This window comes from Schistocerca serialis, chromosome 7 (genome assembly GCF_023864345.2).
Source record: "Schistocerca serialis cubense isolate TAMUIC-IGC-003099 chromosome 7, iqSchSeri2.2, whole genome shotgun sequence".
Classification (NCBI taxonomy): domain Eukaryota; kingdom Metazoa; phylum Arthropoda; class Insecta; order Orthoptera; family Acrididae; genus Schistocerca; species Schistocerca serialis.
This window is the reverse complement of record NC_064644.1, coordinates 359528301-359546886: the sequence shown is the minus strand read 5'-3', so window position 1 is coordinate 359546886 and position 18586 is coordinate 359528301. Positions and strand designations below refer to the sequence as shown.

At 40.1% G+C, this 18586-nt stretch overlaps 1 protein-coding gene across 1 annotated transcript in view; it reads right to left on the bottom strand.

The window, feature by feature from the left end:
- LOC126412193 (ubiquitin carboxyl-terminal hydrolase 3-like) overlaps positions 1-18586 on the bottom strand; it is a 78029-nt gene that overhangs the window by 12788 nt on the left and 46655 nt on the right. The window contains exons 8-9 of the mRNA XM_050081675.1: positions 8958-9076; positions 8644-8837 (exon numbers count right to left, since the gene is read on the bottom strand). Of these exons, the coding sequence (XP_049937632.1) occupies positions 8644-8837; positions 8958-9076 (313 nt within the window). The remainder of the gene's footprint in view (positions 1-8643; positions 8838-8957; positions 9077-18586) is intronic.

Here is an 18586-nt window from a genome sequence, read left to right as displayed (position 1 = left end):
GTCAGCAAGAGAGACCTTTGCTTTAGAATTTCTTGCTCGCATGGAAGTGGACAATAATTGGCCGTGGAAGATTTTGTGGACAGACAAAGCCCACTTCTATCTGACAGAATATGTCAATACATAGAACTGTCGAATATGGGCAACAGAAAATCCACAAGTGAATCAACCAGTATCACTTCATCCCGAAAAGGTCCCTGTGTGGAGTGGGTTTATGGCATAATTTATCATAGGGTGATATTTTTTCGAAGAGACAGATGCTTCCGGTCCTGTTACCTGTATCGTCACTGGTAAGCGCTGTGAGTGTCATTTGCACAGCCACGTCATTCCAGCTCTCCAACAGTGTGGACAGTATCATTTTAATGCAAGATGGTGCACCTCCGCACATCGCACATCCAGTTAAGCAGCTGCTGAAGCAGCCCTTTGGAAATGCTTGAATTATCAGCCGCCATTTCCCTATAGTCTCGCCGTCCTGATTACCTGATCTTGATCCATGTCACTTCTGGCTGTGGGCCTATCTGAAAGATGTTGTGTTCAGTGTTCTGATTGCAAACTTAGCTGCATTTAAGGCACGCATTGCGCAACACATTCTGAACGTGACCCCGGAACACTTCGATTAGTTGTGGAGCATACTGTTTCTCAATTTCAACTTGTTGCAAAATATGGTGGACAGCATATTGAAAATGTTTTGTGTCAGTCACATGGAAATTAATAATCCGATCTGATTCTGACTGATGCTTTTTACGCGGTTTTTGGTCCCAGGACAATTAAAAGCCAATGTGAGTGATGTTTTTTATGCTGTTTTTGGCCTCAGGACAATTAAAAACTGATTTTCCCATCTGATGTAATATGACCTTGCCATGGTGGATGGGCTTATGTAACTAACAGTATCACACCAGTACATCCATGCACACTGAGTGGTACAGTTTGTTTAATGTCAAATGTACACCTTAGGCATTGTTGTACGATTCATCATCTGTAGTTGATCGCTATTGAATTATGATGCTTACAGCACAATCTATTGCTGCATTTTGCAATTTTATTTTTCTTCTGCCATACATTTTCCCCCTTATCCAATAATATTCTGTTGCAATATGACGTCATTCTGACCAGTGGTGTTATTTCTACAGTGGTTTGAAAGTGTAACTTTAATTATAATCACCCTGTACATCAGAACACTCATTTGCAGTTGTTCTGCATATACATTAACTGAAGCTGGCTGATCACTTAGTTTGTGTTATCTGTCTCAAGGTCTACTATTCAGCAGCTTTTTTTCCTTTCATGCTGTTACAGTGACCACTGAAGATGCTTCACAATGTATCTAAATCCAATCCAATTGATCTAAATATACAAAATATCTAAATATATCTAATACAGTAGCCAGAGACTTTATGTACCCTATGTAAAATTTCAACTGTGGAAGAGAGATCTAAAAACGAAGATTACAATTACCGAAAGTGTTAACCCTTTCTCTTAGTACTATTAATGCAGGATGTTATAATCCGCAAGGAATACCTCTTTCCTCTCTGATGAAGAACACGTATGTTTCTGAAAACTAGGTTTAGTATTTCTTCAGGGTGTATACGCGGACAAGGAAAAAAAATTTCCGGATTTTTCCCGGTTAAAAATACACCTTCTCCCGGGTGTAAACACACCTTTTCCGAGTTAAGCAACAGTATATTTTCCCTCAGAACTGCAAAACTTATCAATCCTTTGAATGGTTATGGTTTTATACATGGGCATAGAATTTCCCGGCACTTTAGAAAACGAAACTTAGGGAAAAAGACGTTTTGGAAATATCTTTGATGTGCAGCAACATGTACGCTGCATGTTTTTGTATTACGAAAGTATACATTGGAATTCCACTAAACACCGCATGTTACTTTCCAAATCATTGAAATCGAGATTGCGATGCACTTTTGTAAGCTAATCATAGCTCGTGTCACGTGATCTCGCCAGCCAATGACAGCGGATTTTCAGAGCATAGGACACATGATGTAGTCAGCTAACAGCAACATCACTGTTAAGTAGCACAAACATACAAACAGGGAAAGTTAATAGTTTAAATTAATGTACATAGTGTTGCTACAAGAAAAGCAAAGCTTTCACATATAAAATTGGTCTCCAAGCTTAATAAGCTGCAAGACAAGCTAAGCTTTCGCATATAATATTGATCTTTTTTGCGCCTGTTATACTTTAAGATATATCACACAAATGTGCTAGTAAAAGTTTTATTAATGACATAAATGTCTGATTTTCAGGGTTCGAAATTCTTCTAAATGGCTCGTCATCAAAGAGTTGATTTTTAAACGAGAGTCAAACGCTTCATGGTACATTCTCGCACATAGTTCAACTTACGTAAAAGGATATTTACTTTGCAAGTAACACTTTTCAAACAACCATTCACAATATTTTCCCGCGACCTGTTAGAAATAGATTCGTTTCAGCAGTTGCCAGAGAGCACAGATAACATAACGGACGACACCGCGTTTGCGCAGCTACCAAGACGTAGGAAGCCTGTATGTACGTATGTGTAAAACATTAAAAGATCATACATTATGTCATAAAAGAAACAAGACATAAGAGGATACTGCAAGAGCATCAGAATTTAGTGAACCATACTAAAATGTGCACATTTAAAGTGCATATTTGAAATGCACATTTGTATGTCCAGATTTTCAATGAAGTAGACCTAGACCCAATATCAAGCTTTTCAGTGTGGTTTTTGGAATGTAAATTTTCTTGGAGCACCAATTCTGTATTATATCATGTTTGGTTCTTTATTGTGGCAAAATGTCATACGTGCTACAAGATGAAAACGTGCACTTGAAATGCAGCAAACAGTTGAAACTAGCCAGTACTGTGGAATTAAACAATTCGTTTCAAATACATTGACTGCCTCTGCAGAAAAGGTTAATAAAGTCAAATTTCATTAGCAAACAGACAAAAATAACTTCACTGTTCTGCAAGGTGATTAATGCTTGACTGTCAGAAAGGTGGAAATAAAATAAAATCTGAAACTAGTTACATATTTTAGCCCTCCGTAATTATGTGAATGTATTTTAATTCACTTGATAGCTCCCGGCCACAGATATCTGTTTTGTTTTCATTTGACGTGAGAGTAAACGAAGGGGAAACGGCAAAAATCACTAAATGTAAACACGGGTCACATGGAGACTACCCACTATAACTCGGACTGCTCTGCGCATCAGCCCCGGATCTACGGGTCAATACTAAAAAAAATTGAATTTTCAAAAATATGTTCATCTTGTAGCTCACATCTCTCTGAAAAGTCTGAAACATAAAACATACTTGTCCGAGGAATTGTAAGACATGTAATTTGGTCTTAAGGGTGCCAAAGAGCAGTGCCACGCCTCTTCACACAACATTCTTCTATAGCACGTCACTGTATTTCGCTCTGTGGAACTGAAACGTGTACATTTTGTAATGGATGCCATCAAACCTACACAGGACAGTGGAAATTGAAATATCCTGTGGCGCCTCTCCTGCTCCTAGTCGGCCTGTTTGACAGCCTGCCCCCCCCCCCCTTTTAACGCAATTAATAGCCAATGGGATTATTTGTAATCGGGAGAACAAGAACTCTTCAGAAAATTTGCAGTCTTAATTGTCTATTAGCTAATAGACTTGCTGTTTTGTGTGACATAAAATAAATATAGGATACAAAAAACCAATAATGACAAGAGACAAGCAAGAAAGTACACATTTCTTCAACCTTAGCTCCTAGCATTTTTTTCTCTCTAATCTTGCTACAACTTTACATGGCGTGCTTTCCTTTCTGCGAAACAATCATCAAAGTCCGTCAAACGTTTTGCCACATGAAACATTGAAATGTTATGTTGTTCTGGTCTTCAGTCCTAAGACTGGTTTGATGCAGCTCCAAATTGAAAAGCACGAGTAATTTGGCGATCAGAATACCCATTCTGCCTGAAAACAACCTTAAGGTGATCAACTCCTGTTTAAAGTTATCGGAATCCGAAACAGCATAAGCCCTCTTGACCAGTGTGCGTAAAACTCTCAAGCGTTGATATTGTGGATGACAACTTGTGGCATGGAGGTAGCGGTCCGTATGCATAGGTTTTCGGTATACACTGTGTCCCAAAGTCCGATTTTCTTTCTTATGTACTAAGACATCCAAAAAAGGTAATTTGCCATCTTTTTCCATTTCCATTGTAAATTTGATTCGTGGACGAAGGCAGTTAAAATGATCTAAAAATCGATGAAGAGATTCCATTCCATGTGGCCAAACGATGAAAATATCATCCACGTATCTCAAAAAACATGTCCTAAGTGCCATTGTTGTTGTTGTTGTTGTTGTCTTCAGTCCTGAGACTGGTCTGATGCAGCTCTCCACCCTACTCTATCCTGTGCAAGCTTCTTCATCTCCCAGTACGTACTGCAGCCTACATCCTTCTGAATCTGCTTAGTGTATTCATCTCTTGGTCTCTCTCTACCATTTTTACCCTACACGCTGCCCTCCAGTACCAAATTGGTGATCCCTTGATGCCTCAGAACATCTCCTACCAACCGATCACTTCTTCTAGTCAAGTTGTGCCACAAACTCCTCTTCTCCCCAATTCTATTCAATACCTCCTCATTAGTTATGTGATCTACCCAACTAATCTTCAGCATTCTTCTGTAGCACCACATTTCGAGATCTTCTATTCTCTTCTTGTCCAAACTAGTTATCGTCCATGTTTCACTTCCATACATGGCTGCACTCCATATACAGGGTGTATACATGGACAAAGAAAAAAAATTCCCAGATTTTTCCCGGATTTCCCGGTTAAAAATACACTTTCTCCCGGGTGAAAATAAACTATTTCAGTGTTCGTAAGTTACTGTATACTTTTCCTCGGCACTGTAAAACTTATCAGTCATTTGAATGTTTATGGTTTTATACGCCGACGAAAAATTCCCGGCACTTCAGAAAACGAAGAATCCAAGACAGAGGCCAACAGGCAATATAACCACAGCCTATTTAAGATACTGTCAAACTACTGCAGTACACAAGCAAAGATTTTACCTAGTTAGTGTATAAACTCTTCTTTTTTTACGTTATATAGGTCTCAACAAATATGCGTACAATAACTTGAACAAAATTGTGCATATTTCTAACACCAGGAGAGACTGGGACTGCCATTTGGCTAAGTGTTTCTCTTAAGTTGTAGATAATAGCCTCATTAGTGGGGATCAAACTGTATAAAAAAATTGGCTTGTTATTTATGGGGAGCTACTTTGAGGTACGATTTAACTAAGTCCTTTCAAATAAGTATGTTATCTCATCAGTTTTTTCATATCAGAATAAATAATTCATACCTAATTTATGATTGTTATTCTATGGAGCGTCCACTAGTTTTTTGTGACAAATTAAATATATGGCCATAATGCAAAACACCTCGTGTTAGTATTGTGTTCTCTAAGGACAAACCAAACATACAACATATACAGCAACCATAGCAGAGTGTGTCACCTGAACAGACCCATACCTACATCTATACTCTGCAAACCACCATAAAGCGTATAGTAGACAGTACGTCCCGTTGTACCAGTGATTAAGAGTTTCTACCCGTTCCATTCACGTCTGGAGCACTGGAAGAATAAATGACTGAATGCCTCTATGCATGCTACAATTATTCAAATCTTATCCTCACGATCCCTTTGTGAGTGATATGTAAGGGATTGTAGTATATTCCTAGAGTTGTCATTTAAAGCCAGTTCTTGAAACTTTGTTAGTAGACTTTCTTGGGATAGTTTATGTCTAAATAGATAAGGAAGTAACTAGGACTCAAAAGTCAACCTTTGTGATGGACTAAAATATAATTCGGATTTGTGTCACCGGAAGTTGTCGTTTAAAGTGATTAAGCATCGATCTTGAGAGCTGAGTGAAACTGAGTTTCCCGATTTTCTTATGTATGCTCACAAACTCCTGTATACTTTATAACAGAGTAACAGACTGATCTCTTATGACTCCCATTTTATGGCAGCTTCCATCCAGGAGGAGGTGAGATCCTCCTTACTCGTCTTTGCATAGGCCACAGCCATATAACGCTTGGCTTTATGCTCTGGCAAGAAGACCCTCCAATGTCTTGTGCTTGTGGTGTACAGATTACGGTGCACCACATTTTACTACACTGTTTTATTTTCAGACTGAGTGGCAGCAGCTGAACTGCCGAAAAATTTGCCTTGTATTTTAAATGACAATTGAATGTGGTATGGCTTTCAAGGCTTTGGAAATTGTCCTCACTGCTTCCTAAAAGTTTAGGGCAATGTTTTTAATGTGGTATCTGGGTAGCTTGCTCATCCATGCCATTTTTGTAACTGATCAGCCAACCAGATACCCCTGCAAATCAGCCTTAGCTTTCCTCTCGTCTTACTTAGATTTAGTTAACAGTTTTAAAACATCTGAACACCATCTTCCATGATGTGAGAAAGCGTGACTGTGGGTGATCATGGGAGATATTTTATCTCAAATTGCTTTTCATCTCTTTCCTCACATTTTCTCCATTTAAACTACATGTTTTTCTACTAATTGTGTGTGTGTGTGTGTGTGTGTGTGTGTGTGTGTGTGTGTGTGTGTGTGCGCATTTGTTGATAACCCCATCATTGAGCACCCCTAGGGACGCGCGCGCACGCACACACACACACCCACACACACACACACACACACACACACACAAGATGATACTCGGTAGGCCAAATAAGGTTTAGGATGAAAATTTGCGAAGTTTTCAGTTTTGTCTATATGAATTTTGACAACTTTTACTCCTTAAATTATTTACTTCCACCAGCATTTTTCAATACTATATTTACATGGAAGTAACAAATGGTTGAATGTTTCATAATACTATCTTACTGGCATGTTTGTTCCTCAACAACAGTACTACTGCTACAAATTCCAACAGCACACCGCAACACTGACTACATACTTTACTATAATATTACACTTTCCATATCATTACTGTTATACACTGTTTGCAATGGGCATACGCAATATAATAATGGCCCAAAACCTTCTGCATACTACATACTACTAAAGATTCAGAATGTTAATTTTGAGTAAATAGATACCCCAAAGTTGATCGACAGTAATTTCAGATAATAAGCTTCCACCAACAGAGAAATCCAATGCGCCAATGACGAATCTGCACAGGACGACATTTATGAGAGCTGCACCACGCACAGGCAGGAGGAAATCTGACGACAAGACCCGCCAAGGAAGGTCCGACTTACACTCGCAAATTCCAGATGGGAATACTGACCAGTTGTACTGTACGTCACATATACCACCCTCTACGGACTCGTGGCTAAGCTGAGTAATAACAGTATCAGTTTAGAAGTGAGGGGATCTTGCAACATGGCGTGTTCATGTTTATATTTACTATATTTCTTAGCTTTTGTAGTACCACTTGATAACAGCGTTAAATATGGATCGAGCCACTATTTTCTTGATGCACAAGCAATCTATCACTTGAAAACTGGGTTTACTTCGTATGAAAACGATGTATGGATGTTTTCCTACCTGCCTGTGACTGGTGCTGCCTTCTGTTGTCAATTTATATAATTATTGCCAAAGGAACATTAGCAAACGTAACAGCTGTTGTCACCAATGGCTGAGCCAGTACGTGATAACGCTAACATAATTTCACGCATTTACTTATTCAGTTTCGGTTTCCCAGTCTGCTGTAATTCTGCTGCAACGTCACTTTTGTCATGCAATTTATCGAATGACCAAGAAATTTAGGATGCTCAAGAGAAAGAAATTGCTCAATAACTCACCTCACCCATTTTCTTGAAGAATAATTATACAATGCCATGATTTAAAATACACGATCTATTAAATAACTAAAGTAAATATAAAAACTAAATCTATACTCCCAGTCTTTTATCAGTATGTATTACTCTTGAAGATATACCACTTACACATGTACCAGTGAAACTTTAAATAAAGGCTTCAATGGCCGTTTTATACGTCTGCCATGCTTCTAAGTGGTCAGTTTTCAAAGTGTTAAAAAGATCTTCAACATGAAGTTCCAAACAACTCACTACAATAACAAATAATTCACACAGAAAATCTGTACACCAAATCTACAACCAAGTAAGAATGGAACATTACATAGCACGTAACAGAAACAAAGTAGAGATTTATATGAAACATTAAAGAACAGTAAATAATTGATCACTATATAGTACTGTTAGAAATGGATCGTACTTTGTCAACATGTGACAGAAAGAGAGAGGAAGGAAGATGTGAGGGCAGACGACAGAAGAAAATAGGAGAGTTCGTTCAACAGTCAGGTATAAGCTGAAGTAAGGAATTACTTTTGTAACTTTAAAACTCTTGTTGTGTGTGTCATGTTCCCATCTACGAAGACATTTGAAGATTCATACTTCCATCTTCTGCAAAATCATTGTTCTAATGTTTCCCTTACTTCTTTGTTTTTTATCAACCTTTAAGATCCTAAACATGAATATTTGTCATTAGCCGATGTAGAAAATTGTCAAATCTGTTTCCTATTTCCTGTTTGAAACGTTCATAATTCTCAAAGAAATCCAATATAGAAGTCTTATGTCATGAAAGATAACCCAAAAAAATTACTACTGAGGATGTTTCATTGTAATACTCACCCAGATCCATGATGAACAATAACAGCAGCCAAATCATATAAGTTGCTACCACTTCCCGATCTACGGGTATCGTGCAGATTGCTCAGCACATACTGTGACATGTCTAACGCAGTAACAGGAAATGATATATTTGTATCTATTTTCGTTCTGAAAAAGTTATGCCATCTGAATCTCTTCAAATGAAGACACAACACCTGGAAAACATATATGCATTTTCTGTAAAATCAAACTGTTATTCATTTTAATGTAAATTTATTTTTTCAGTAAGATAAACAAACAGCAAAGACAAATGAAGAAATTGCTCCTACACTTACATTTGGTAGCCGATGAATCCAGAAGCGTTTTGTTGACCGTTGTTTGCTCTTGCAAGTGCTACAGTAATACAGCTCAGTTTCAGCCAGTTCTTCAACTTCTATAAAACTTGTTAAACAATCTGAAATAAAAACAACCTCTTCAATATTAGAATTGTAAAAACAGAAAACAAAATGGACAAGTCCAATAAAAATTTTCGTTAAGATGATTGTTAACTTTTCATCCACTTAATAAAGCATGTAGAGACCTTAGCAAGTCTTGCAAATGATTGCTTACATCTCTTTTCATTTATTTAATGTGTGGGTTTACCATTTATGTGATATTTTAGCAACAAGTGTAATGCAGCACACATTTCATTATGGGGATGTTGAAGATTATTACTCTGCAGTGTGGAATTATTGTGGCTGGATCTTAGTGAGGAGGGACCTAGGGACCTGTTTTAATAATGACATTCCAGAACTTACACTCAGTGAGTACAAAGTGTCACACAAAGGTTTTGCGGCGCGGCACGCTCCTTTCTACCGCCCTGCCAGTGTCCAGCTATGTTCATTTGTCTAGCTAAAAGCTGTAGTAGAAAATACTAGAGCACTACTGTCTATTGCAGGTCACAACATACATGGAATTGTCCGGTAAATGGGATGTGGCTAGCTACCGAAATAAAATTTTTAACTTGGCAATGTAAATTTTCAGGTGTATTTTTACGATAAAGATCACAGTTAACACTGCCAAACCCGTACTAAGTGGCAACACAATGTAAAGTTCACACGCACACCACAATCTCACACGTAGCCAGTTTATGGTATTTACACCCGTTACTGAAGTTAATAGAGTTCACCGGATCGTTTAGTTATGAAAATGCTCGCTCAAATGTTGTGCACTCTGCTCTACACGTAATACCTGTTCCAGTCTTAGATTGCACAACACGCCACGTGGTTTTAACTAACAGTCAAAAGCAATAATTTTGATATTCCGTCCGAAATTCCACACGACTTCCACTATACCGTTCACTTAAATACACTTTGTACTACTTCATGAACTAGTAATTAGCATTTTTCCATGATTTTACAGTACTTTCGTCGAAGCTGCTTTCAATGAGATGTTACTAGTTCGAACCCTCAGCCCCGACCCCCCCTAGATTACACCAAAGGCTTTGTTCCCAGCATAGATTGGCACGAGTTGCAGTATTATCCCACGCTAACCCGTGCTTTACTTCAATGACCAATCATTTCTTTCTATGGCAATTGCTAAATAAATAAATTTAGAAAAGTATCAATTACAAAATTACTCCTCCTGAAATCATCAATTCATTTGTGTTCTACTCACAATTTATTAGTACCATAAACTGACTGCACATTTAATTATCGTAAATCCCCTGTATAGTTTAACTGGTACTTCATGAATAAACAAAACAATTTTCATTTACTTCTGTTCTTCTTCACTCGTACAACACTCACACTGCTAATTACTACACATATAAAACAATTATAATTATGCAAATACATTAAATATTAATCGAACATAACTTTACAACATTGTTTTGACTGCGACTGCTAGCACTGTCCGTCAACTGCTGACCTCTGCCGCCTACCAGTACAACTACGTGCAGCTCTGTAACTCAGGTCCATGTCAGCTGGTGACATCTGTCGATGACTCATGCCTATAACGATATCGTCCTAACAAGTGACAGAAGCGATGCGAAGGCGCTACGCCTCAGTTTGTCTTCCGAAAGAGATCAATCACAATAAAAATCACAATAATAAAATTGATTTTCTGCACTTTTTCTAAGGCATACAGCAATCACAATGTTTCAGTGTATTTATCATCCTTCATAATTTGTCTTCACAATTACAGATAAAATAACCCATTCTGTAAACAGATACAAGCTACCTCCACCGGAAAATCTTATTGTGGATTTGTAACAATGTGCAGAATGTTGAAATGAATACTGTAGTTTCTCGTATCCCAGTGCGTTGAAAGGCATGGACCTTGATAACAGCCACTACACAGTGCTGCTATAATTTGCGAGCACAGCTGTAGCCACTCCAGTGCTGTCTAGAGCTGTCCTACCAGACTATCAGCACTGCCCTTTAAAGCCAGCAGCACAGCGCTCAGTTAGTCAGTTGTGATTTCACAGTACTCTAGTACTGATCTTGCTACAAATCGCTGTGTCTGGTTCTGGATTCACTATGTCTTAAGTTTCAATCTTGGTTTACTCGCTGGATTCCACTGTGTCGCATGGTTATTTGTCCTTCTCTGTTGTTGTCTTTCAGTTTACTTTTAGCAAATTGCTGGTGATGCCCTCAGCCAGTCAACCAGTCCCTGCAGATTCCCAAGTCGTTCCTGGTCTTGACAGATTCTGGTCACTACAGCTGGCAACAAGATAAAAGGACAGCAGTGTCCCTTGAGTACCAAACTTGTGGAGCAGCACAGCTGCTACTGCAGCAGCAACTGCAACAAGAACAGCATCAGCAGCTGCAGCAAGAGCAAAATGCATTTCTCCTTCTCCATCAGGAAACTCAGCTTTTGAAGGATCAACTGCAGGTTCCATAAAATGGTGGTTGCTCCTCAGGCAGAGCCACCCACCTGTTTTTCCATGTATTAACGAGACCTACGAGTATTAGGACGTGTATTTGCAACAACAGAAACAGCAGTTTGCTATTTTCCAGAGTGCAGATGGTGCTCTCCAATGGTTGCTTGCTCTACCCTTCTTGGGCTTCCCCAGAGAAGTTTTTCTCAGTAAAGAAGTTGGTTCAACTCTCTAATCCTGCTGCACCAATTTTTGAGGATATATGTTCCTTGCTTTCAAATTATTGTTTACAACAATTTCATGTGGTCACTCCGTGCCTCGAATTTTGATTTCACTTGTGTAAACCTGGCTTGCAAAACTTCATAGTTACTTCTTTGATTCATGATGCAGTGGTCCAAGTGGCTCCTGATCTGGAAGTATCCACAGAAGCCTTGAAACTGGAAAACCATTCCTTGGACGATTTTTTGAAAACCGCATACTCTTATGAGATAATACAGGCAGTAAATTAACAAGTCATGACATGAACCAACATAGGAACAGTCTAGCTGTCGCCTCAGGGGCAGAACACCCTTAAGTCCTTTTCCCGATGGCAGCATCACAATTCATAAATTCCAGACCTGACAATAGCCTCTGAACAGCCACTCACACCCCGTCAGCATAAGCAGTAGGGCCTCCCATCATGTCCGACAGCTTCACATCAATCCGTGTGCAAACTGTACAGATTGTTAGATGCACCCCACATGTTGTGGGGAAGATGGACATTTCTGGTCAGTCTGTCTAAAACAATTGGGACAGTCTGATCCTGTTCCCTATATGCATCAAAGAACAGTAAACCACCTTCAGGCAGTTGTTCCCCAGGGCAATTCTTCCGCTACTAAGTTGTTTATCTACCTCACGACTGTGGATGACTGTTTCCAGGTGAACACAAGAGCTAATGTTTCCTTGATAAACCTCCGTATGCTTTTCTGGGGTTCCCTGGCTTGACGCCACCCTACCGTACATTGGTGACATATGGTGATAGTTTATGTCGCCTCCATAGTCGATTCACAATCACTGCTGCATACAAAAAGGTCACTCTACTGTCAATAGTCACTTGGCTGGTAATGTTTTCAGTCCGGATGCCTTCTACCTGTTTGGATTCTGCAAAACTTACGAGACCTCATCTCAGACACGGCTCCCTTCCAGGAACTCAATGACCTCTGTGCCACCTTTGTGCATCTATTCGCACCTGGCCTGGGATGCACTACAGACAGATTTCCAGGCTTGTACCTCCTGATGTCCAGACGAGATAGCATGTTTCTGCCAGGCACATCCTCTTCCTCTCTCCTTGCGGACAGCCATGAAGCACTAACTCAATTGCCTCCACAAGGCTGGAGTGATTGAAACCGTTAAAACCAGAGTTTGGGCCATACCACAGGTAAGACGATCAAAGCCCAGGCACAGGTGGAAAGCTACTCCATTCCACGTCAAGAGGCTCCTCACGAATCTAGTTGGAAGTGAATATTTTTCTGAGATAGACCTTGCCAACAGGTATATACAGGCATCGCTGCATAAGGAATCGGCAACACATTATGGCCATTAACATCCCCTTTGGCTTATATTAATACAAGTGCTTGGCTTTTGGGATCTCTTCTGCTCCTGCAGTCTCCCAGAGGTACTTGGAACAGTTAACCATGTCCATCCCCACTTGTACAGGAGGACTACCTGTGCAAATTTTGTACCCTCTTTACTAAGACGAGTAATGTGGGGCTCAAGTGCCGCTTTCACAAATGGCAGGTTTTTCAGGAGCAAGTTGAGTACTTTGGGCACTTGCTAACAAAGACAGGATCCAGCCCTCTGACTACAAATTTTCTGCTATTCAGTCTTGACACTGCTCCCAAAACTTAGAGGAACTGCAGCCTGATTTTGGGGATGGTTAATTATTATTCCATGTTCCTCTCACAAGTGCCTCACGTATGTGTCATCTCAACCAGCTGCAGAAGAAGGGCATTTAAGTACAGGTGGTCAGTTGCCTATGAGCACATTTTCTCACAGCTGAAAGGCGCACTGCACTCAGTGCCCCACTCTATGCCCTTTTCTCCATTACATCCCCTGGTTTTTCCCACTGATACTTCTTCCCGTGGCACTGGTGCATAGGAATATTGATGTTACTGAGCAAAGACACTGGCACCCACTCAAAAGAACTACTCGCATACATAAAAATAAGCATTGGTCATTACCTTTGCCATTAAGAAGTACCATGTTTACCTATTTGGAACCAAGTTAACCCTCATTACTTATCACTAAGCACTGGTAGCACCCTTTGGGCTATACTCCAGAGGGGACGGCACAACAGTTTCAGCATTGTGGACTTTTCAACTCCTGCAATTATACCATTAGATACAAGCCCACAGAACCACACAAAAATGTGGATGCCCTCTCTCATCTGCCCTCAGGACCCAACCTGGGATTGGACCAACAGGACATCTGTTTCCACATCGACATGGAACAGCAGCATGTCTCTGACAGGTTTCCCATTACTCTAATGCTGCTGTACATGTTGTGACCCCATCTTACAGCATGTCATGCGCTATGAGCTCCATAGGTGGCACACATATTTTTTGAAGACCACCGATCCACAACACCCGGCCTGAGCTAGCCTCTCCCTGACCATTTGTCAGTTTTCTCCTATATTCACCTGCTTGACGCGGATGTTGATACTCACCATCTACCCTGTGCCCTTATGTTTATAATTCCTTCATCGTGGACATTGGGGTATGTCGCAGATGAAACCCCTTATGCAAGGCTACATGCCTAATGGCCAGGACTGAACACAGACGTGGAGGCCATGGAGTGCAGCTGTTCTGCTTGCGTCCGGAACCAGTCTACGCCTCTCCAGTCTCTCAACCCTTGGCCCAGACCCCTGCTGCTCCTGGGACTGCGTTCACCACCTCAACTTTGCTGACCCTCCTCCTCCTTCTGGGGGGGGGGGGGGGGGGAGAGGGGGGGGGGGGGGGTTACCCCAGCCCATTAAGTTTGAAAGCCCGCCAAAAGGATGGACATTGACGACAACAACAGCCACTAGATGGCACTGCTATGTCCGTCCAGCGAGTGCTGCTGCCACTGCTATGGCAAAAAATGTAGAGAAATGCCCATCCTAGCAGCCTATCAGCACTCCCGAGTGCCCTTTCAAGCCAGCAACGCAGACACTCAGTCAACCAGTCGTGATTTCATTGTGGTTGAGTACTGATCTCATTGCTGTTCTTTGAACTCTTTCTTCCACCATGTCATCAATGTTGTTTGTCCTTCACAGCTGTTGTCTTTCCGTTTACTCTCAGCAACTCAATTTTGACACCTTCGGGTTGCTGGCCAGTCCCAGCAGAGTCAAGAGTCGTTCCCAGTCTTAATAGATTCCAGTCACAATATAGCTGCCACTAGTTATAATAGAGAATGAATATACCCAAAAAACAAAGATGCTGTGACTTACCAAACGAGACACTGGTAGATAGACACAATAAAAAAACACACAAACACATACACAAATTTCAAGCTTTCGCAACCCACAGTTGCTTCATCAGGAAAGAGGGAAGTAGAGGGAAAGACGAAAGGATGTGGGTTTTAAGGGAGAGGGTAATGAGTCATTCCAATCCCGGGAGTGGAAAGATTTACCTTAGGGGGATAAAGGGACAGGTATACACTCGCGCGCACACACACACACATATATATCCATCCGCACACATACAGACACAGGCAGACATATGTAAAGGCCAGCGCTTTCTTGTTTGCTAAGTCACAGCATCTTTGTTTTTTGAATATTTGTTTTCCCATGTGGAATGTTTCTTTCTATTTTATTCAGAACAAATATAACGTTACATTATTGCTTCCTCTCTTCAATAAAATAAAGTTTGTGATGAAGTGAAGAATATTAGAGTTTAACATCCTGTCAATGTCAAGATTGGAGACTGAGCATACACCCATATGGAACAGTGATGCAGAAGGAAATGTGACACCATCGCATCTTGTGGTTAATGGCAGGAACTCTAATTGCTCTGCATGACATTGGGGTATGGCATTGAAAAAACAATACATACTGTCTGTGTACTCACATCTAGTACCCATTCCCATTGAACAGTCATCAGAGTATAATGTAATGAAACAAACTATGAAATTATCTGCTCAGAATCGCAACCCAAAAATAACTGAAAAGTGTGGAGTTTTTCTTAATTCTAATCTTACATTATACCACAAATAGTCATTCACAGCACATCATGGCAGTTTCCTGTCCCTCCTCACAAATCGTTAACTAGATCGTTACAGTAAAACGTAATAGAACAGATGTAAACAATATGTTTGCATAGTCATGTGGGAGTGTGGTCACAGTTACAAAAAGGTAAAAGATAACACGAGGGAATGTGAGGAATTAGCAATACCTTATTAATCAACTCTACGAACATGGAACAAGAAAGTGAAAGAGGATGATTCAACAGTAGTCATGCACTATGAGAAGGAGAACAACGGGAGCATAAAAACACATAGTAGAAAGTGAAATCAACTGAGTCACCATTTCATGGATGAAGTAGCACTGTATCTAGAATTAGTTCGATTCATTTGTTTATATCACTATGTTCTTCAGATCAAATAAGTAGGTTCAAGGCACACACATTAACCATGAAGCAGTAGTTAGAAATAGAACTCTGTACACTATACTAAAGATAAACTATCACTACACTAAGTTAGGGATATATTTTATTAATAATACTCTAAATTTAGTACCAATCTTTTTTTTCTCGTTACTGTTGAAGCATTTCGGGGCTACGACTCCAGTTTCAAGGATTGTACACACATAATACAGGTTAAATCTGATGCTGTTTTTCACTCAACAGCAACAGGAGGACACAGTTGTTTGTTTTACAAGGAAGATGTCTCAGGCAGGATTAAAAAAAGAAATATAACACAGTCCCGTAACAAATTGTCTGTATTTGACCTCCTAACATCTGTCTTCTGCACTGCTGAAGCACTTCCACATTTGCACTTCCATCTTTAAAGATTTAGCATGTTTATGAAAGTACTATATGAAGCAAGCAATAAATATTAAACTTATGTTACACAATTATTATTATTCCCTTTTCACAGATGGACAAACTAAAATTTAAAAAATTTAGAGGAGTGACAGTTATTTTTTTGGTTCACATTCACATTCAGCATGGTGCCGAAGTATGATTGGCACCTCGCAACAAAACCACAGAAGAGTACAGTGACACCAGAACGGCTCATCTACTTGTGGCTGTGCAGATAGCAGTCAACAATCAAGACGAAACTTCCTGGCAGATTAAAACTGTGTGCCAGACTGAGACACAAACTCAGGACCTTTTCCTTTCACGGGCAGCAATCAAGATGACAGCATCACCTTAGATAGGCCAGCAGTGCACTAAATGTTTAGGCAGACATTAATGTGAACATAATGTCAGTTATTCTTCAAGAGAAGTGTCTTGTACATTAGTCTGTATAAAGTGAGACTTAAACATTCAGAGACAGTTGGAATTTCTCAGAACATTCTTGTGGATTTTGATTGTACAAAGTTGAGTAAATCTTTGTGTCTATATTGTATTAAAGTGAATCAACATTTTAAATGTCTAGTTCTGCTCAATCTTCTCTTGAAGTAGAATCACCATTGTGCCAGTGAGTGTATTTTTATACAACACAACACAGAGTAACTTAAAATATTCATTACAATTTACTGCTACCATTACTAAGTGTAATTCATACTTGCCAAGAATGTAACCTATTAAGTATAAGGGGCGTTCAAAACAAAATGAGCCGGAGGCATAATTATAGAAACCAGTACCTGTATGTTACAAGTATTGACCCTGGCTGTTGAGACACTTGTCCCACTGTGACGCAAGGCGGTGAACGGCTGGCTCATAAAATTCCTGGGGCTGCGATGTCAACAGTTCCAAATGTACAGAGGACGTCTTAGTCCGAGGTGAATCGATTGCCCCTAAGAGCTTTTTTAAGGGGACCACAAATGGCCCCCTTCTGATTCACTTCCTGCAGCAAGGGACAACAGTGAATGTCCAGCATTACTCACAGACCTCGACCACAAAGCCTCATACAGCCAACACAGTCGTAGCACTCCCGCAGAAATTCAAATGGGAGTTTGTCGGCCACCCTCCCTATGGTCCGGACATCCCTCCCTGTGATTATGCTATTTTCGTGTCACAGTGGGACAAGTGTCTCAACAGCCAGGATCAATACTTGTAACACAAAGGCACTGGTTTCTGTAATTATACCTCTGGCTTGTTTCTTTTTGACTGCCCCTTATACCTCACATTATTTAAGTTTATACATACAAATGAAATGAAGTAAGCTACATTGTGAGTACAACATGAAGGCTAGCGATAGGGAAGGAGGGGTGACGGACTGACGGAGGCGCGTGCGTACACACACACACACACACACACACACACACACACACACACACACACACACACACACACACACACACACACACAGAGAGAGAGAGAGAGAGAGAAAGAGAGAGGGACTAGAGTAAGTGAAATGGGATGGAGTGCTTATATTTGAGGCTGAGATAAGGGAATTGTGTTTATTACTTCACATGAGGCTGTTGTATTAAGGTAGTCACTACTGAATCTAGAGAATAATGTTTTGTACTTACTGTCTGTCTCTCTGTTTATTCAAAACGTCAGTGGATTGGAAAACCTGTCTGTGTGTTTCTAGAGTCTGTTGAGATTTTTGTGCCTGAGGGTGCTATATATGGCAGAGTGAGAGACCTTTATTGATGTTTGGAATACTGGTTGCTGTAATGAAGACGAGTTGCCATTTTATATTTATGACGCCAGTTTACAGACAAGGCTGACGTATTTTCAGGTATGGCAAATCATGTGCCTATGAAAGAAACTTTGACAGTCTGGGCATATGATATTGCAAACACCTGGTTCCTTATGTTTATCGAGTTTGTTAAAACTGCAAGGAAGGACATGGTTTACTTTAATTTTTGTGTAATAGCTCATTTTAATACCATATCTTTTTAATTGATTAGAAATTTTATGTTTTCCAATGAATGGAACAACAACAGTTTTCCTCTTCAGTTGGCCAGGAGTGATT